Source organism: Phyllopteryx taeniolatus, chromosome 14 (assembly GCF_024500385.1).
Source record: "Phyllopteryx taeniolatus isolate TA_2022b chromosome 14, UOR_Ptae_1.2, whole genome shotgun sequence".
In the NCBI taxonomy this organism is placed as follows: domain Eukaryota; kingdom Metazoa; phylum Chordata; class Actinopteri; order Syngnathiformes; family Syngnathidae; genus Phyllopteryx; species Phyllopteryx taeniolatus.
The window spans coordinates 11,076,373-11,091,335 of NC_084515.1; the positions used below are offsets into that span (position 1 = coordinate 11,076,373).

General features: G+C 42.7%; 1 protein-coding gene across 7 annotated transcripts in view; it reads left to right on the forward strand.

Annotated features, from left to right (window-relative positions):
• The window catches only part of LOC133489333 (microtubule cross-linking factor 1), a 40,828-nt gene that overhangs the window by 20,083 nt on the left and 5,782 nt on the right, over window positions 1–14,963 (forward strand). For 2 of the 7 annotated variants that reach the window (XM_061798329.1, XM_061798330.1), the window contains exons 7-16: window positions 1,443–1,568; window positions 3,425–3,529; window positions 4,775–5,002; window positions 5,278–5,394; window positions 6,327–6,494; window positions 8,509–8,784; window positions 9,593–9,889; window positions 10,169–10,248; window positions 11,211–12,651; window positions 14,858–14,907. In XM_061798329.1, coding sequence (XP_061654313.1) covers window positions 1,443–1,568; window positions 3,425–3,529; window positions 4,775–5,002; window positions 5,278–5,394; window positions 6,327–6,494; window positions 8,509–8,784; window positions 9,593–9,889; window positions 10,169–10,248; window positions 11,211–12,651; window positions 14,858–14,896 — 2,877 coding nt within the window. In that variant the 3' untranslated portion in view covers window positions 14,897–14,907. The remainder of the gene's footprint in view (window positions 1–1,442; window positions 1,569–3,424; window positions 3,530–4,774; window positions 5,003–5,277; window positions 5,395–6,326; window positions 6,495–8,508; window positions 8,785–9,592; window positions 9,890–10,168; window positions 10,249–11,210; window positions 12,652–14,857; window positions 14,908–14,963) is intronic. The other 5 variants (XM_061798332.1, XM_061798333.1, XM_061798326.1 and 2 more) reach the window with 4 other exon arrangements.

The following is a 14,963-nucleotide window of genomic DNA, read 5'->3' on the forward strand; positions in this document are numbered from 1 at the left end:
ACAATGAACCTCCTAAAATATTTCTATTAGTTTAAACCATAAATATACTATAAACTATGATTCCAAAACACTTTATTTAATATAATTTCAAAATCATCTCACAACATTACCCATAAAAATCAATTGCTTGGATAAGTAAAAAAATGCACCGGAACTTTGGAACCTGTAAAAATACCAATTATTACTTTCTTATTTGCCATTTAATTCTGTTTTTGACTCAGTAATGCAACGTTATGCCCATTTTGTAAATTCACACATGACCGTTCAAAAGTTTGGGCTTGGCTTAGAAACGCCCTTATTTTTGAAAGAAAAATTATATATTTTTGATCATTTAAATCTCATCCACATTGAAAAATTCAGTGCTTTTCTAAATGTATATCGCAAATTACGCTTCATGTTTTGTTGAGTAGCTAGCCGTTAACTTTTACCACTGCGAGCTGCGATCCGAACCTTTCTCTGTATTATGTTAAGAAGTTTACCACCCTGCTTTTTCTGGCGTCAACGCTTCAAAGAGCCTTAAGGGCCTGCCTGTCACTTGACCTCCACTGGAATCTTCCATCACGCTACTGTTCGCCGTCAAGCTAGGCGCCCGACGCTAGCTACTAAGGAGCTTGGACGTGACAGAAAGAGCACAAAAATACGCTGATAGGCGTGAATAGGTGAAACGTTCTACGAATAGTTGCTAGTTAGGTTCCACAGAAAAAAAATCTGAGGCGAGTTCGCAAACGGTGAATGGCGGCTAGGCGGGAGGTTTACTGTACATCTAAGTTGGTAGTTCTAAGATGTTTTATGTCATTTAGGGTGATGAATGCACCATCCTGGCACTTTAATTTGAAGCCTACAAAAAACAACGACTTTCACGCTAATTTTCTTCCTGCTTTGGACAAGACGCGAGCATGTTGAGCGGCCATTTTGTTGCTCCTGACCACCTCTTTTGGCGCTCGCTTGTCGCACTGCACCTTTTTTTGCCATGATTACCTCTCAAGCCAGCTGCTTTGGTTTGGACTCACGTGTCCGTCATTGCATGCGCTTCATAACGAGTCTTTTGCATTCTTTCCACCCCCCCAAACCTCCTTGAATCCCCCCCTTCCCCCTTCAGATGTTCCAACCCGCCATTTTGTTCATCCTCATTCTCGTCCTCTTCTCATCTCTGTCATATGCCATCATCTTTAAGTTGGTCTTCCTCTTTGCGCTCTTTTTTCTACTCTAGTCTGTTGTTGTCTTTTTAGCCCCCACCGAAATCCCCTCGTTTTTGCTTATATTCATCAGCCATTCATTGTTTTTTCTTTATTTCCCGCTCGCGTTCTTTCTTCCTCACCCGCTTTGTTGTCCTCTTGTCTTTTTGTCCTCCTGCCACATCACCACAATCTCCTCCACTACCACCCTCCGCACCCCCCACCCGTCCACTTCCCGGACCCCCACCCACCCTTCCTCACTCACAGTCCGGTCAGAGGGATGAGCTGGAGTGGCGAGTAGGACAGGAGCGATGCGTGGAGCCCCACAACCAGAGCAGGGGATGTGCCGCAGGACTCGCTAGGTACCACAGACCCCTGGTTTTAAGAGGAGAGGTCAGTGACGCCCACACCCTACCGGCCCCCCTCTACTTCCTCTATCCCTCCCTTCTACCTGTGGGACTGTGTGGACAATTAGAACCCTGTTATTATTTTCCTCAATAACCTTACAAAATAATCGTCAAATTCTTCAAGTCACTGACAGAATTGCATTGAAATCATCAAAGCAATAGCAACAAAAATAATAATAATAATAAAAATGATGCCTATTTTTTTGGGCAGAAACACAAACCAAAAAATGTATTAACAAAAAATATAGCAATGATATATGATTATATAGTTTATAGATTTTGTAATTATCATAATTTATTGTGAAATATATATATATATTTTAAAAAGTATTTTTTCTTATAAAAATCCATTTTATAACGAAAGGCATCCCCACTAATAAATTCAAGTATTTGAAAACATTTTCATCCAAAAAACAAATAAAAATATTTTGTTCTAAATAATAGTAAAAAAAATAATAATTCACAAAATTTAATACAGCACTAAATATGGTTATATATTTTTAAATAGTGTAATTTGGATTTAAGTGGCATTAATTTGTGGGGACATGTATTTGTATATATACATATATACATATTATTATAATAAAAATGCATTGGTAAAAATAAACCCCCAATAAATGTGCGTTTTTTGTTGTTGTTTTTTTTTACATTTTCATCTAAGACACAAACAATTGTGAAGAAAATTACTAATTGCATCGATACAGCAACCATATGCTATTTTATTTTAATTAGGTCTCATTTCATTATTGAAAACATAAAAAAAAATCAGTAGTGTTATCAAAAATGTATTTGTAAAAATGAAGCCCTGCGCCTAATTTTTTTTGTTTGAAGCCAAAATATAAATTAATTTGTTATATAAAAATAGTTATAAAATAAAAGTCACAAACTTTAGCAGTACAGCAACAATCTATTATTATATTGTAATTAAATCCATTTGTAGAAATTAAAGCCTGCCCCTCTAATAATGCTTTGCTACTAACAGATAACTGGTACCCTCTGCAGTTAAGTAAAAAACACACAGCTGGGCCTCTATGTCAGGAAATAGGGTAACCGCACTGTTAAAAAAAAGTGTCGATTTAAAATAATACATGACTTTGGAATATATTTTTAAAAATAGTTTTCTGAACAGCGGACGACAAATTCCCATTTATTTATGCTGCTTATTCCAGCTTGTCTAGTGACTCACAGTTAGGATGATTTATTTCACTCTTCACTGCCACCCCTCACTTTGCTTGCTTTCCTGCTTGAATTGATTAAAAAAACAAAATCAAAAAAAAAAACCTCCATGATTTGAGTCTCGTTTTGCATCAATAACTCAATCACCTTGGTGCCTCACAATTTAGACACGCACACACACAGTCAGTTCAAGTGTACAATTGGTTGAATGTGATGTAACTATTACAGCACATCTGCGTGTGCTCCTTCCATAATCCGAGAGGTGGGGAGGGAATGAGGCGGGATTAGCGCAAACATTTGACCGACAAACCAGGTCGCATTGTGACCTTCCTGAACCTTTAACGCGAGCATACGTTTATTATACAGTTTGTTTCCTTAACTCTCCTGTCATGTTTCTTTTTCCGCTACACCCAAAAATTTGAATGAGTCAATGTGACCTGCTGCATGTTTATAGTAACTATGCAAAAAAATAAACGCGTACCCGCACTGTTTGTGTGTAAAATTGGGGGTGTCTTATGCAAATGTTTGTTTCAAATCTTTTTTCTTTTGAGATTTAAAACAGGTCATTTAACCTGCACCATAGCAAGAGAGTTGAGGGCCTTTCCCAAAATGATCGGCGTATTCTTCTCATGTGACAAAAGTAAGACTCGTTTTTGTTGCGCGCAGCTGCGGGAGGCGCCCGCTCTCGACGTGAACCTTCGTCCGGAACACGAACGGCGGCCGAGAATCGCTGCGGACGAACGGGACTCTCCGATTGTCTCGTTGCCTCAGGTATGAGAAAAAAAACTTTTTCTTATTCTTGGAGATTTCTTTGATTTGATTTTCTCAAATAATGGCCCTGCCTCCAATATATGGACAATTATTATTCCTTGTATGTATCATCCATAAATGCCTCCCTCCTTTTTTTTACCCATCAAGGGGGAAAAAAAAAAAAGAGTACTGAGTTAGTTTAAACATGAACATGAAAGAGTTAATTGACGGGCCCATTTGAACTATGTGGCGAACCAAAGTGGCAGCTTTGCAGTAGACTCCGACATGTGGTCGCTCCACAATGTTGTGTGCGTCCATGCTTATGTTTCAAGGGCGATACGTCACACATACTCGAACTCTGTCGCCAACCAAAACAGCAGCACGATGAACATTCTATTAGGCTCAAGCATATGGTGGTGCTGCAGTGTCGTGTGCAGACATGTTTATATTCTTGGGAAGCATGCACATTTTTTCCATCCAATTTTCCTCAGTTTAAAAAGTTAACTGCTGAGCGTCATTGAGCTCTGTTGCTAACCAAAACAGCAGCACCATTAGCATTTGGTCTATCTTTAGACTCTGGCGTGTGGTCGCTCCACAGTATTGTGTACCTTCATGTTTATGTTCCGGCACTTATTTGTTCTGCCCAGTCTGCCTCAGTTTAAAGAATTAAGTCTTGAGCCCTTTTGTACGCAGTTGCTAACCAAAAAAGAAGCACCTCCGGAGGCATGCTATCAGTCTCATACTAGAGTGTGCACTCTGTCCTAAGCAGTATCAAAGACGATGTTACACCGTTAACAGTTAGCTGTTAGCATTTAGCTATTAACCATGAGCAGTTATCATTGGCATTTATCTTTTTGCAGTTAGCCGTTACCAATTAATTGTTAGCACTTAGTTATTAACAGGTAGCTTTCAGCAGTTACCCGTTAGCAGTTAGCCATTTGCAGTTAGCCGTTATCTGCCCCTTTGTGTTTAGCAACAAATAGCGTTCCAGTTGACTGACTGTGTAGTCTCTCCATAATGTTGTGTATGTTTATGTGCCACAATAGTTGTTTTCCCCTTGTTTTCTCTTGTTTTTGTTTCAAACTCCACATTCATTTAACATAAATTGTAATATACAACTAACATTGTTTAATATTTACAAATAAAGCCATCCCTAAATAGACACCTTCTCGCATCTGCAGTCGAGTTAATAAATGCCCCTGACTTCCTATTTGTGGAGTGCGGCAGTTATTTGATTTGATGGTCCCGATGTTTTGGTTTTTGCAGGAGGATGAGCGGTCGCGTCCGGACCCCCAGCGCCCGCGTCTGGAGCTGCCTGGCCTCCTCCAGGGTCCGGAAGCTTGCTGGGCTCAGGAGCGAGCCTCCCTGCAGCAAGAAATTCGCCTCTTCCGACGCAACACAGCCATCTTCTACATGAAGCTCAAGTCCATCCTGGTGCGTTGGAGGCTCGGAAGCAGGGATGGCGCATCTCCCGACGACGGCGCGCAGCTTGAGGTCAGCAAATATTGTGAGACTTCATCTTGGTGAGCATGGGAAGAAGGGGTGGGCAAACTTTTGTGCTCAAGGCTCACATTTGACTTTTAAAATGAACAGATGAGACAGATTTGTAGATGATATTCACATTTTGTATTTGTAATATAATGTAATGCCCTCCTCGCACGTCAGAAAGGAGAGCCGCAATCTTAGCAAGTGAGTGTGTATTCTTTGGCGGGATCTCGACTCTGTAATTCCTGTGATTTTAAGGTGGTGGCATTTATTTGTCTATGCAGGTGGAGAAGTTGGAAGGCGTCCCCGAGCTGGGTGGGATGATGCAGCAGACTGAGGGCAACGGAGGGTCCGTTCTCCCATCCGTGTCGCCCGATGGACACTTGCAGTACCAGCAACAGGTAATCCCATAGTCTGGAATTTGGACCAATCCAGTGTATGGAAAATATGGTCTAAAAATGAATCAAAAATCCAGACTCAGCACAAAAACAGGATCAGATGGGACAAAGCAGCTGAACACTAACTCACCACCTCAATCTGTTTTTTGCTTTTTCTCTGGATTTTTTGTGTGTATTGCCTATAGTTACGATATAGCTATAGTTACGATAAGCCAGAGGTGTTTTTCATTGGCCTGCAGCATAGTTTAACAGAAATAAAACAAAATTAAGATACCTAAGATAGATACTATATTTAAATTTTTAATTTAAAAAAATATTTGAAAACTAATTATTGAAGTATTTTCTTTTTAAAATCTATTTTTGTATGAATTTCTTTTTATTTTATTTTGACAAAAGGCAAATGATGTTGTTTTTTCTGTATGGGGATAATTATAGTTAATAATATTTCATTATATATATATATATATATAAACTTTAAACCATTTTTGTTGTAAATAAAAATGAATTTATAAGTTTTTATTATTTTTGTTTCATTTTGATTAAAATACATAATTTTAAAGCATTTTTAAAGTGTTTTATTATTTTTTTTAAAAGTATGTATTTATCTTTTTATCTTAACAACCGGTAAATAATATCAACAGGGACTCCATGTCCTTTATTTGTATTTGGTCCTTGGTTAATAATTATTTTAAAAAATAATGAGTCCTTTAAGAATTTTTTTTTATTTATTTTTTATTTTTTTTTACAAACTTCTCAACGTCAGTAATCTTCTTACTCAACATTTTATTGTTGGGAGTGTTACCATTTACAACAGTTACTTGTAAGCTTGTTTTTGCATTTAAATGATAATTAACCTTGCTAAAATGACCTGGAAATCTTTTTTATTTTTTTTATTTTTATTTTTTAATGATTACTTACACCCATCATGTTCGCAGTTTGGGGAGAACCGGCGAATGCTGCAGGCGCTGCGCACCCTGCTCGAGCAGTTCCGTGAGGAGCTGCGCGAGGAGGACACGCGGCGCTGCCAACTGCAGCAGGCCTACGCCAACGACAAAGCCGCCTGGGAGGTGAAATGGGCCGCGATGAAGTGCCAACTCACTCAGGTACGCGCAGATGGCCGCGCAGCTCGACCTTAAATAGGACGGAACACAAAGAGGCGACAGTGAACATGTTGTCGTTGGTGGTGTGGGAGTGTAATTAGCGGAATCTCCTCAATCAGATTAAAGGTATATAAAAAGAGATTATTAAGAGTTTTTTAAAAAAATCTTTGAAAAATAACTAATTATAATAATAAGCATTTTGTTTTTTTTAACAAATCTTTAATATTTTTAAAAATATTTTAAAAAATCATTTTCAACACTATTGTCAAACTACATTATTGTTTTATTGCGAAATATATATATATATATGTGTGTGTGCACACTTTATTCCCTTTGATCTACTACTAGGAGAAGCCCTTCTTCGATTCGCTGACAGGTTTCAGCTAAAAATATCCACAAATAAGCTCATACGGGCAGAAATTCCAAAGTGTTCTCCAAGTCGACTCCCTAAAAATTACTGTGGTGTTTTAACTTTCCCTAAACGACTTGACTTAAATAGGGCGCAAATCCAACGTTGTGAGAAGTGTGGGCAGTCGAATAGGTCATGTACTTTAGTAATTTTTTTTTTTTCAGTAATGTATTTCTTACGGAGGATTTTAGAGTGCTCATTCGATGTTTCTTTTTTAGAAAATTCCACCAAGATCCCCTTGTCACTTTCCTACTGTGATGCACTAACTCGTATCGCAGCTATGATGTCATCTATGACGTGATGTCATCATAAAAACACACACTCACACACGCGCACAACTTTTCTCAGAGCTCGCCGAATAACACACAACAGTGGGAACCAATTAAGGAAATTTTGTTCTGAGGGATTTTGGGAGGGCGATTATCCATCCGGGCTCACTCTTAATCTGTGCGGTTTTGCACGCTCCGTATCGTTGCACGGAGCCACACCGAGGTCAACGGGCCCCTCCGTGAGAGTTAATTGACGTAGCTGGCTCTGATCGCGTGCTGCTCGCTGGTGCGCTGCCCTTCACATTTGCAGTTTGGTAATCATTGGTAGGAGGGAGCCTTTAAGACATGAATAATCGTAATTGTTAGCATGCCAGCATGATGGTATTAGTTGGTGCACGAAAAAGTCAAACATAATGTAAATGTGGGACAATGCAAATGTGCACAGTTTGCGAATCCCTGTATACGGTGGTGCCTTGTGATGCATGACTACACTCTTAACTCAAAACATTTGTATCTGACATCATCTTTCCCCATTGAATACAATGGAAAGTCCTTTAATCCGTTCCAGCCTCCCAACAAACAACAAAAATGTTTGTAATATGTTTTTTAATGAAACAGCACTATAATAATTTACTTCACAGTAATGACATAATTAAATAGAAGGTAAAGAATTATACAGTTTTTGCTCATTTTTTTGCTTCAATTGAACGGACATGAGGCTGCTCCTTCTGGTGTGCGCTCCTTAGCCACCTGGGAGCAGTATAATGCAGACATGCGGATATACATGAAGGAGATGGTCACAATTGCTCAGTAAGCTGCAGTAATATCAGTCGTTCTTCACAGAGGATAAAGAATAGATGCCTGTGAGTATTGTTATAATGTCTGTCTACCTTTGTTGCTCCACTCTTTGTGTTTAAATAGCTGTTGTTTAAAGGGTTATAACACCGCAACACCGATGGCACTCGTATACATTGTTTTTTAGCACTAAACTAACTGAAGTGGGTTGAGTTGCGTTCACTGCCACCATACAAATCTCAAATTTTGGCTTGCAAGTCAAAGCAAAAAAAAATCGGCTAAACGGCTCTTATCTCAAAAAACAAAAATACATAAAATAATCATAGAGTGGCACTCACTCTAAGGCACCACTGTATATGACTCCACTTTCCAGAGCCTCCCTGCCACACCTTTAGACAAAGTCTAAGCAAAGCCTGTTCATAAAGAAAAAGCTCTTATTCAACAAAAACAGAACTTTATGGTACTTTTAATCTTGTTGCATATCGTGATGTGACGATAGCTGAACCAGGACAGCACTTGAGTAATAACCGCGCGTGTCGTGCAGGTGGAGGAGGAGGCGCGAGGGAGAGCGCGAGGCCAAGCTCAGGGGGGCGAAGGAGAAGCGTCGTCCCGGGACGGCGAGTGGGCGCTGAAGCAGGAGCGCGAGGAGCACCGGCGCCTGCTGGCCGAGAGCCACAACACCTCGCTGGACCTGCGCTGGCGCCTGCAGCACGGCGAGAAGCGATGGAGCCGCGAGAGGGCCGAGCTGCTTGAGCAGTTTGAGCGGCAGAGGCAGGAGTGGGACGGAGGCACCCGTGAACTCCACCACAAGATGGACAGGGTGAGGAGTCCGTCACGATTTGGTTAGACTTTTTCACTTTTTGGTGAGTTGTTTTTTGGGGGATAATTTTAAAAAAAAAATCAGATTGAATTATTGTGTTATGTCACGATATTTGCATCACTTTGAAAAGATAGTTGATACAAAAATATATAATAAATATATATAAATAATATTTAAAAATATTATGTCATACACTGTAATGTCAAACCTTTTATTGCATACAAATATTTTTGTTAGATTTAATCACAGTGATATGTCATTATGTCAACACTGTGCATTGGAACCCTATGAATAATTAAAAATTCTACATAGATATAGCATACATAATAAATAAAACAACAAGGTACATAAGACCTTTTAATCATCATATTTAATTATACATGATGTCTTTGTATTATCAGTCATCACTATGCATTGAAAGTATGAAAACATAATTGTAAAACGTTTATAGAAATAATTGAACATATAGCAAATTTGTTACATTTGAAATATCTATAATTGTTTCATTATTAGCATGTGCCATTATAGTAATATATTATTATTATTATTATTATTATTACATAAACACTTTGCACAGGAACCATGGGGAAAATATTTGAAAAAAAATGTTAATATGCGGAAATCTTTAACTTTTTTTTTTTAACAATTATTAAGCAACATAACCATAACTTAAATAACTAATAACTAAGGTTAAGCAATCCACGCAATGCAAGAACCCAACAGACCCAACTGAGAAAAAGAGGGCTCATATAACAGGGAACAGGTGCATTCTTCACAAAGTGTCCCAATACCTTTGTCCATGTGTCAGCTGCAGAGGGAGCTGAACTGCCGGCAAGGTGAGGGCACCGAGGACGGCGGCTCATTTACCGGCGCCCGCTCCCCGCGTTCCCCGCGGGCCGCCGCCCCTGTCCCGGTGCCGCCCGTCCGCTCCCTCTCCGACTCGGATGCCGTGCTCGCGGAGCAAGGGGGGTCTGCCTTCGTGAAACTGAGAAGCCCGACGGAGAGTCCCTTCTTGGACGCTCTGTCTCTGGATCCCCTCGCCGGTCTGGAGGTCCCCCCGCCCTGCAGGCTGCAGGGTGAGAAGAGGTTCCCCTGTATGCAGGAGGTAAAGCTCGCAGCTTTGGACATTTTCCTCAGTGTTTGCTCAGTGACCTTAGGTGTGAATGTGTCCTGCGAATGGCCGGCAACCAGTCCAAGGTGAGTCCGCCTTCCCCGCGACCCTGAACAGGATAAATGGTAGAAAATTACTGTGCAGATGAAACAAACACTCTAAATTGTATGTAGGTGTGAATGCTTGCGTGTCTCTATGCCTTGTGAGGAGCACAAACGGTCTAGAAAATGTATATGTAATGGATGCATAGTTATGGCACTTTTTGTCTTCTAGGCCCTCAATGTGATTTCCGAGAGAGAAGGCGCTGCGGAGTTGTACCATGATGAGGAGATGGGCGGCGGCAGTTTGCTTAGGTGAGCTTGCAGCTGCTGGTGCAAGATTCACATAAAAACAAGATGTGACCCCTTGACGAGACGACTTATCGTGCATTTCGATTCTGAGGTAATTTATCGGGGGCCAAAGAAGACCCTGCTCGGGGGGGATAGTGCTTCCAGGGGTCCAGGAACCTTTGGGTCTGCAGTGACTTGAAACTTTTAGTTCCAGGAACTACAAGTGCCAAGAACTAAAAGTGCACTTTGGGTGGAAATGCATCTTTGGACCAGCCTGCCGGAGGGCATCAGGGCCGCAGAGACTGTTGATGCTTTTAACAGTAGGCTCAAGACCTACCTGTTTGGTTTAGCTTTTAACTGATTTCTTTATTATTTATTGAGACATTTATTTATTACTCACTTATTTATTCATTTATTTGTTTTTCTTATTTCATTGTATTTCCTATTGTCCTTCAGGTTTTTGTCCTGTCCTACCTCTTTTTAAGTTTGACTCCAGTGTCTCGTGATAGGAGCCTCCACACTGGGAGGTGTGTTCGGTCTGCCCACGGAGATGTCATCCTGCAGTTTCCCCGGACCGTGGGGACTGGGGGGCTCTGCACAATGTGAAGAGCCCACCCCGTTCTACCCGGGTTGCGGTGGTCTCTGTGGCGCCGTCCTCTGCGGCTGCGGGCTGTGGCACCTCTTAGTGTGAATGACTCCCACAGGTTGTCTTTGCTCACTTGGACGCTCAGTGCCTTGCCATATATATCTGCACCATTAGTCAAAGTGTGCTGTGTGTGTTTGTTCATGCGGGCATATATGTATGGGTGTGTTTGCATTTATGGGTGGGGTGGCTTTTTGTATTTTTCTGGCTATTTTTATTGTCTGTTTGTATCCCTGTAAGTAAAGCACTTTGTGTTCCATTTTTAATGTATGAAGACTGCTATATAAATACATTTGATTTGATGAGCCGTTGTTGAGCCATTTTGCTTGTGCATCCCATCCAGAGCCAAGTCGGTGTGCTCCATGAGCGATTTCCAGCGTCTGATGGACAGTTCACCGTTCCTCCCCGATAAGATGCGCCACAGTGAGCGAGGCCAAGATGACGTCACTCCGCCCCTTTCACCGGATGACCTCAAGTACATTGAGGAGTTCAACAACAAGGGCTGGGACTTCCCGTCATCCACCGCCGACGACCCGGGCTCCGCTCGAGAGGCGTGGGTTGACAAACCCTCAGAAACGAGGGGAGCGGACCCGGTCAGGGAGTCCCTCCAACCGCCCTCCTGGTTCCTAACCACCAGCGCCAGCCTGACCACCACCAGCACCCTGAACAGCCGGTCGGGCGTGGGAGCAGACGCCTATGGGGTCCACATCCTCCACAGCCCCACCAGATCTGTGCCAGAGCCAGAGTCTGACCTCCTTTACACAAAGGGGAGCAAGGCAAGAGGCGACGGGGAGGCAGCTAGCGGGTCAGATGAGGTATTCACTGGCGGAAGGTGGCCATGTGGCCTTCTAGAATCCGGGGGGTTAAGGACTTCTCCGAACCAGTCCCCCATTTGCCCCACTGTGGGTTACGCCTCCTCGCTGGAGCTCCAGCTCTCTCGGAACATGAGTGATGACATGAAGGAGGTGGCCATTTCTGTGAGGAAAGCCATCTGCTCCCCACCTGGGCCCGTGGTCCGGGACACAGCCTGCCAAACCAACGGCTTTACCACGCGAGGCACTCAGACCACGCAGACCATCAGCGTGGGTCTACAGACGGACCTGTTGAGGAACCTGACCAGCAGCCCCCACCGCTGCCTCACCCCGAAAGGTGGTGGCACCCCCATCTCGTCCCCGTCGCGGAATACCAGGAAGGTCCAGTACTCGCCCGTCATCCAGAATAAGTTTGAGCGGCCTTGCTGCTCGCCGAAGTACGGCTCGCCCAAACTTCAGCGCAAGATGTCCTCGTCCAACAAGGCGGAGATACCCAACACCAGCCGCGCCGCCACCCCCACCACTCCTCAGAAAGGCAACAGCGAGTCGGCTTGGGCGCGCTCCACCACCACGCGGGACAGCCCAGTCCACACCACCATCAACGACGGCCTCTCCAGCCTCTTCAACATCATCGACCACACGCCAGTCGTCTACGACGCCATGCAGAAGTTCAACAAGTCCCCCAGCCACTGCCGCCCCGCAACCGCAACTGCCACCGAGCCCAGCCCCGACCCCAGGAGCGCCAGGGGCCGCTCGCCCAGCCCCGTGCAGCTGATAGTGGAAACGGAGGGTGACCGGAACGCCGAGGTGGTGAGCATTCGGGAGGACCTGTCAGCGCCCCCGGGGTACACGCTGGCCGAGAACGCCGCCCGCATCCTCAACAAGAAGCTACAAGACGAGAGGAGGATGCAGGCAGGAGGAGTGGGAAACAAGCTGGCCGACCCAGAGAGAGCACAGCCCGGATGCATGGAGGTAGATAGACTTAGTATGGATTCTTAATAATAAACAAATGGTTATAGCTTTAAATGATATATATATATACAGTATTCACCCGCATATTCATGGTTCAAGCTATTTTGTTCCCCCCCCCCCCCCATGGAATCTAAACCCCAGCTATTTGCTGAAAAACTCACTTATTTGTGCTTCTTGTACGGTAAGATACTGCTAAAAGTCAAGTCCAGTCTTTCATGAATATTAGCCAAACAAGTCCCCAGTCATAAAATTGGGAAATTTGTTCTGATTCAAGTCAAGTCATGAAGAATAGTCTTAAAGTTGCGGGCTTCAGGAGAAGGTTGGATGTGCTCGATGTTAATAGAGATGTCTCTAACCTTCCTGAGCAGTGCCTCATAGGCCACAATTATGACCTTACTTTTTCTCTGATTTCAATTTGATTAGGTAGAGATCCTTACAGGGTTCTGGAGTTTTAGGAAACAATTGTCATGACTTGCACTGGGATTCGAGTCTCACTTTAATGGAAATGTTGGAATTTCTCTTGACCAAATCAATGTGTCGGCTCAGCCAAGATATGAAAGGGATCATGCGAATAAATGAGCGTAACGATTCATCGTAATTCAGGATTAGCCGAAGAGTATTTTGGTAAAGTTGCAGATAATCCTCTTAACAAGAATCAATCTTCACCAAAGCAAAGAAAATACAATTAATTTCAAAAAGCTGTGGGGTAATAATCACGGACACTTCATCATTAGCGTTTTTAAGGCAAGTTAATCAGACTTTGCATTTAGACATGTGTCTCGTATACTGTATGTAGTTCAAATGTGATAGCAAACAAAATCTCTTTGTGTTTGATAGCCCCTTGAAAATGGAAAAAAATGGCCTCTTAAAACCAAAATAGCAAACTTTCTGTGTCTTTTCAGGCATGGCTTATTGACACTTTTTGTGCGTCTACGCATGATAGAATTAACACAATCATTGAAGGACTGGCTAATTAAATGACTTTTGTTGCTTGGATCAGCTCTTCTGAAGCTGAAGTATGTTGCAGAGAGGACATTAGCTAGGAGCCTAGCCATTATGTTTTGCTAAATCGCTCAGACAATCGTCAGGGGACAAATGTTAACGGGTTAGTACACAAGAGACAGGACAAGCGCCATGAGAAAAAAAATTGATACAATTTAAAAAAAAAAACTTGCATGCAATGATATAATACAAATACAAGCTGATGTCTGCTCTAAGAAGAGGAGGACGAAGAAACCAACCGAACATTTCCTACATCCCGATGAGAAAACATCTTCCACAAACCTTTTTTATGCTGCGTTCACGCCGGATGCGAAGAGAACCTTCGCCTTGTGTTACTTTAGTTCTACCGTGGGAGTTCTGCATACACCAAATGTGAATTTGCTTCACTCGCACCACACGTACCGGAGAAGAGGAGGGGCTTCCCCTGGTAGATACCAACACCATTTCTAATATTTCCTAATAGAGACTGTGTGTTGTGGCTAATGCTATTGCTAGCTTTGGTTAATAGTAAAGTACAGCCGACAGCTATAAACAAGTAACATAAATATGCTTACCACCATACGCCAACTTCCTTGTTTACCATTCTCCAGGCCTGCTCTTTTTTTTTGTACGGTCCCGTTATTGGTAGCAAGAGTTATGAAAAGATGATTTTATTCTCCATTGTTCTGCTTAACAACTCCAGGACGCTGTTTATATTTGCGACACCGATCGGCTGTCGCAAATCAGCATCGCATGAATTTGTGGCTCGAGTTGGAAAATTTAAACTCGAGCGAATCAACGAAGAAGCGCATTTTTTTTTTTTTGCATTTGCCGGACTCACTTCGTGTCAAACGTGTCATTCACGTCACCCGGCACGGATTTGCGCCTAATCACACATTTGCGTTAACTTTATATCTCATCGTGTCGCACGAATAGTTCCATTTTTGTCCGGTGTGAACGCACCCTTTGGGTATTTCCGGCAGTGTCTTTTACAGCCTTTGTCCTTGAGACTCTCACTCAACAATTGGTTTTCTTATTGTGCTCTTTCTAACATGACTCTTTTACAGCGTAACGATTCGCCCTTATCCAACATGGCGACCGGTCGTACTGTACCGCTGCCAGCTCTTCCTGTTATTTTTATCCCCAGGTCACCCTCTCGTCTTCCTCGACTTAACCTTTCCTGGTTTGTCTATCCCCCCCCCCTCTCCTCACGTGTTTGCTCCAGAAGCACACTGTCATACTAACAACTCCATGGGGACTGTAAGTCTCCACGATGTAAGTTCCTCCTCCTCCGAGACACACGGACAATCACCCCTTCTCATCCCGTCATC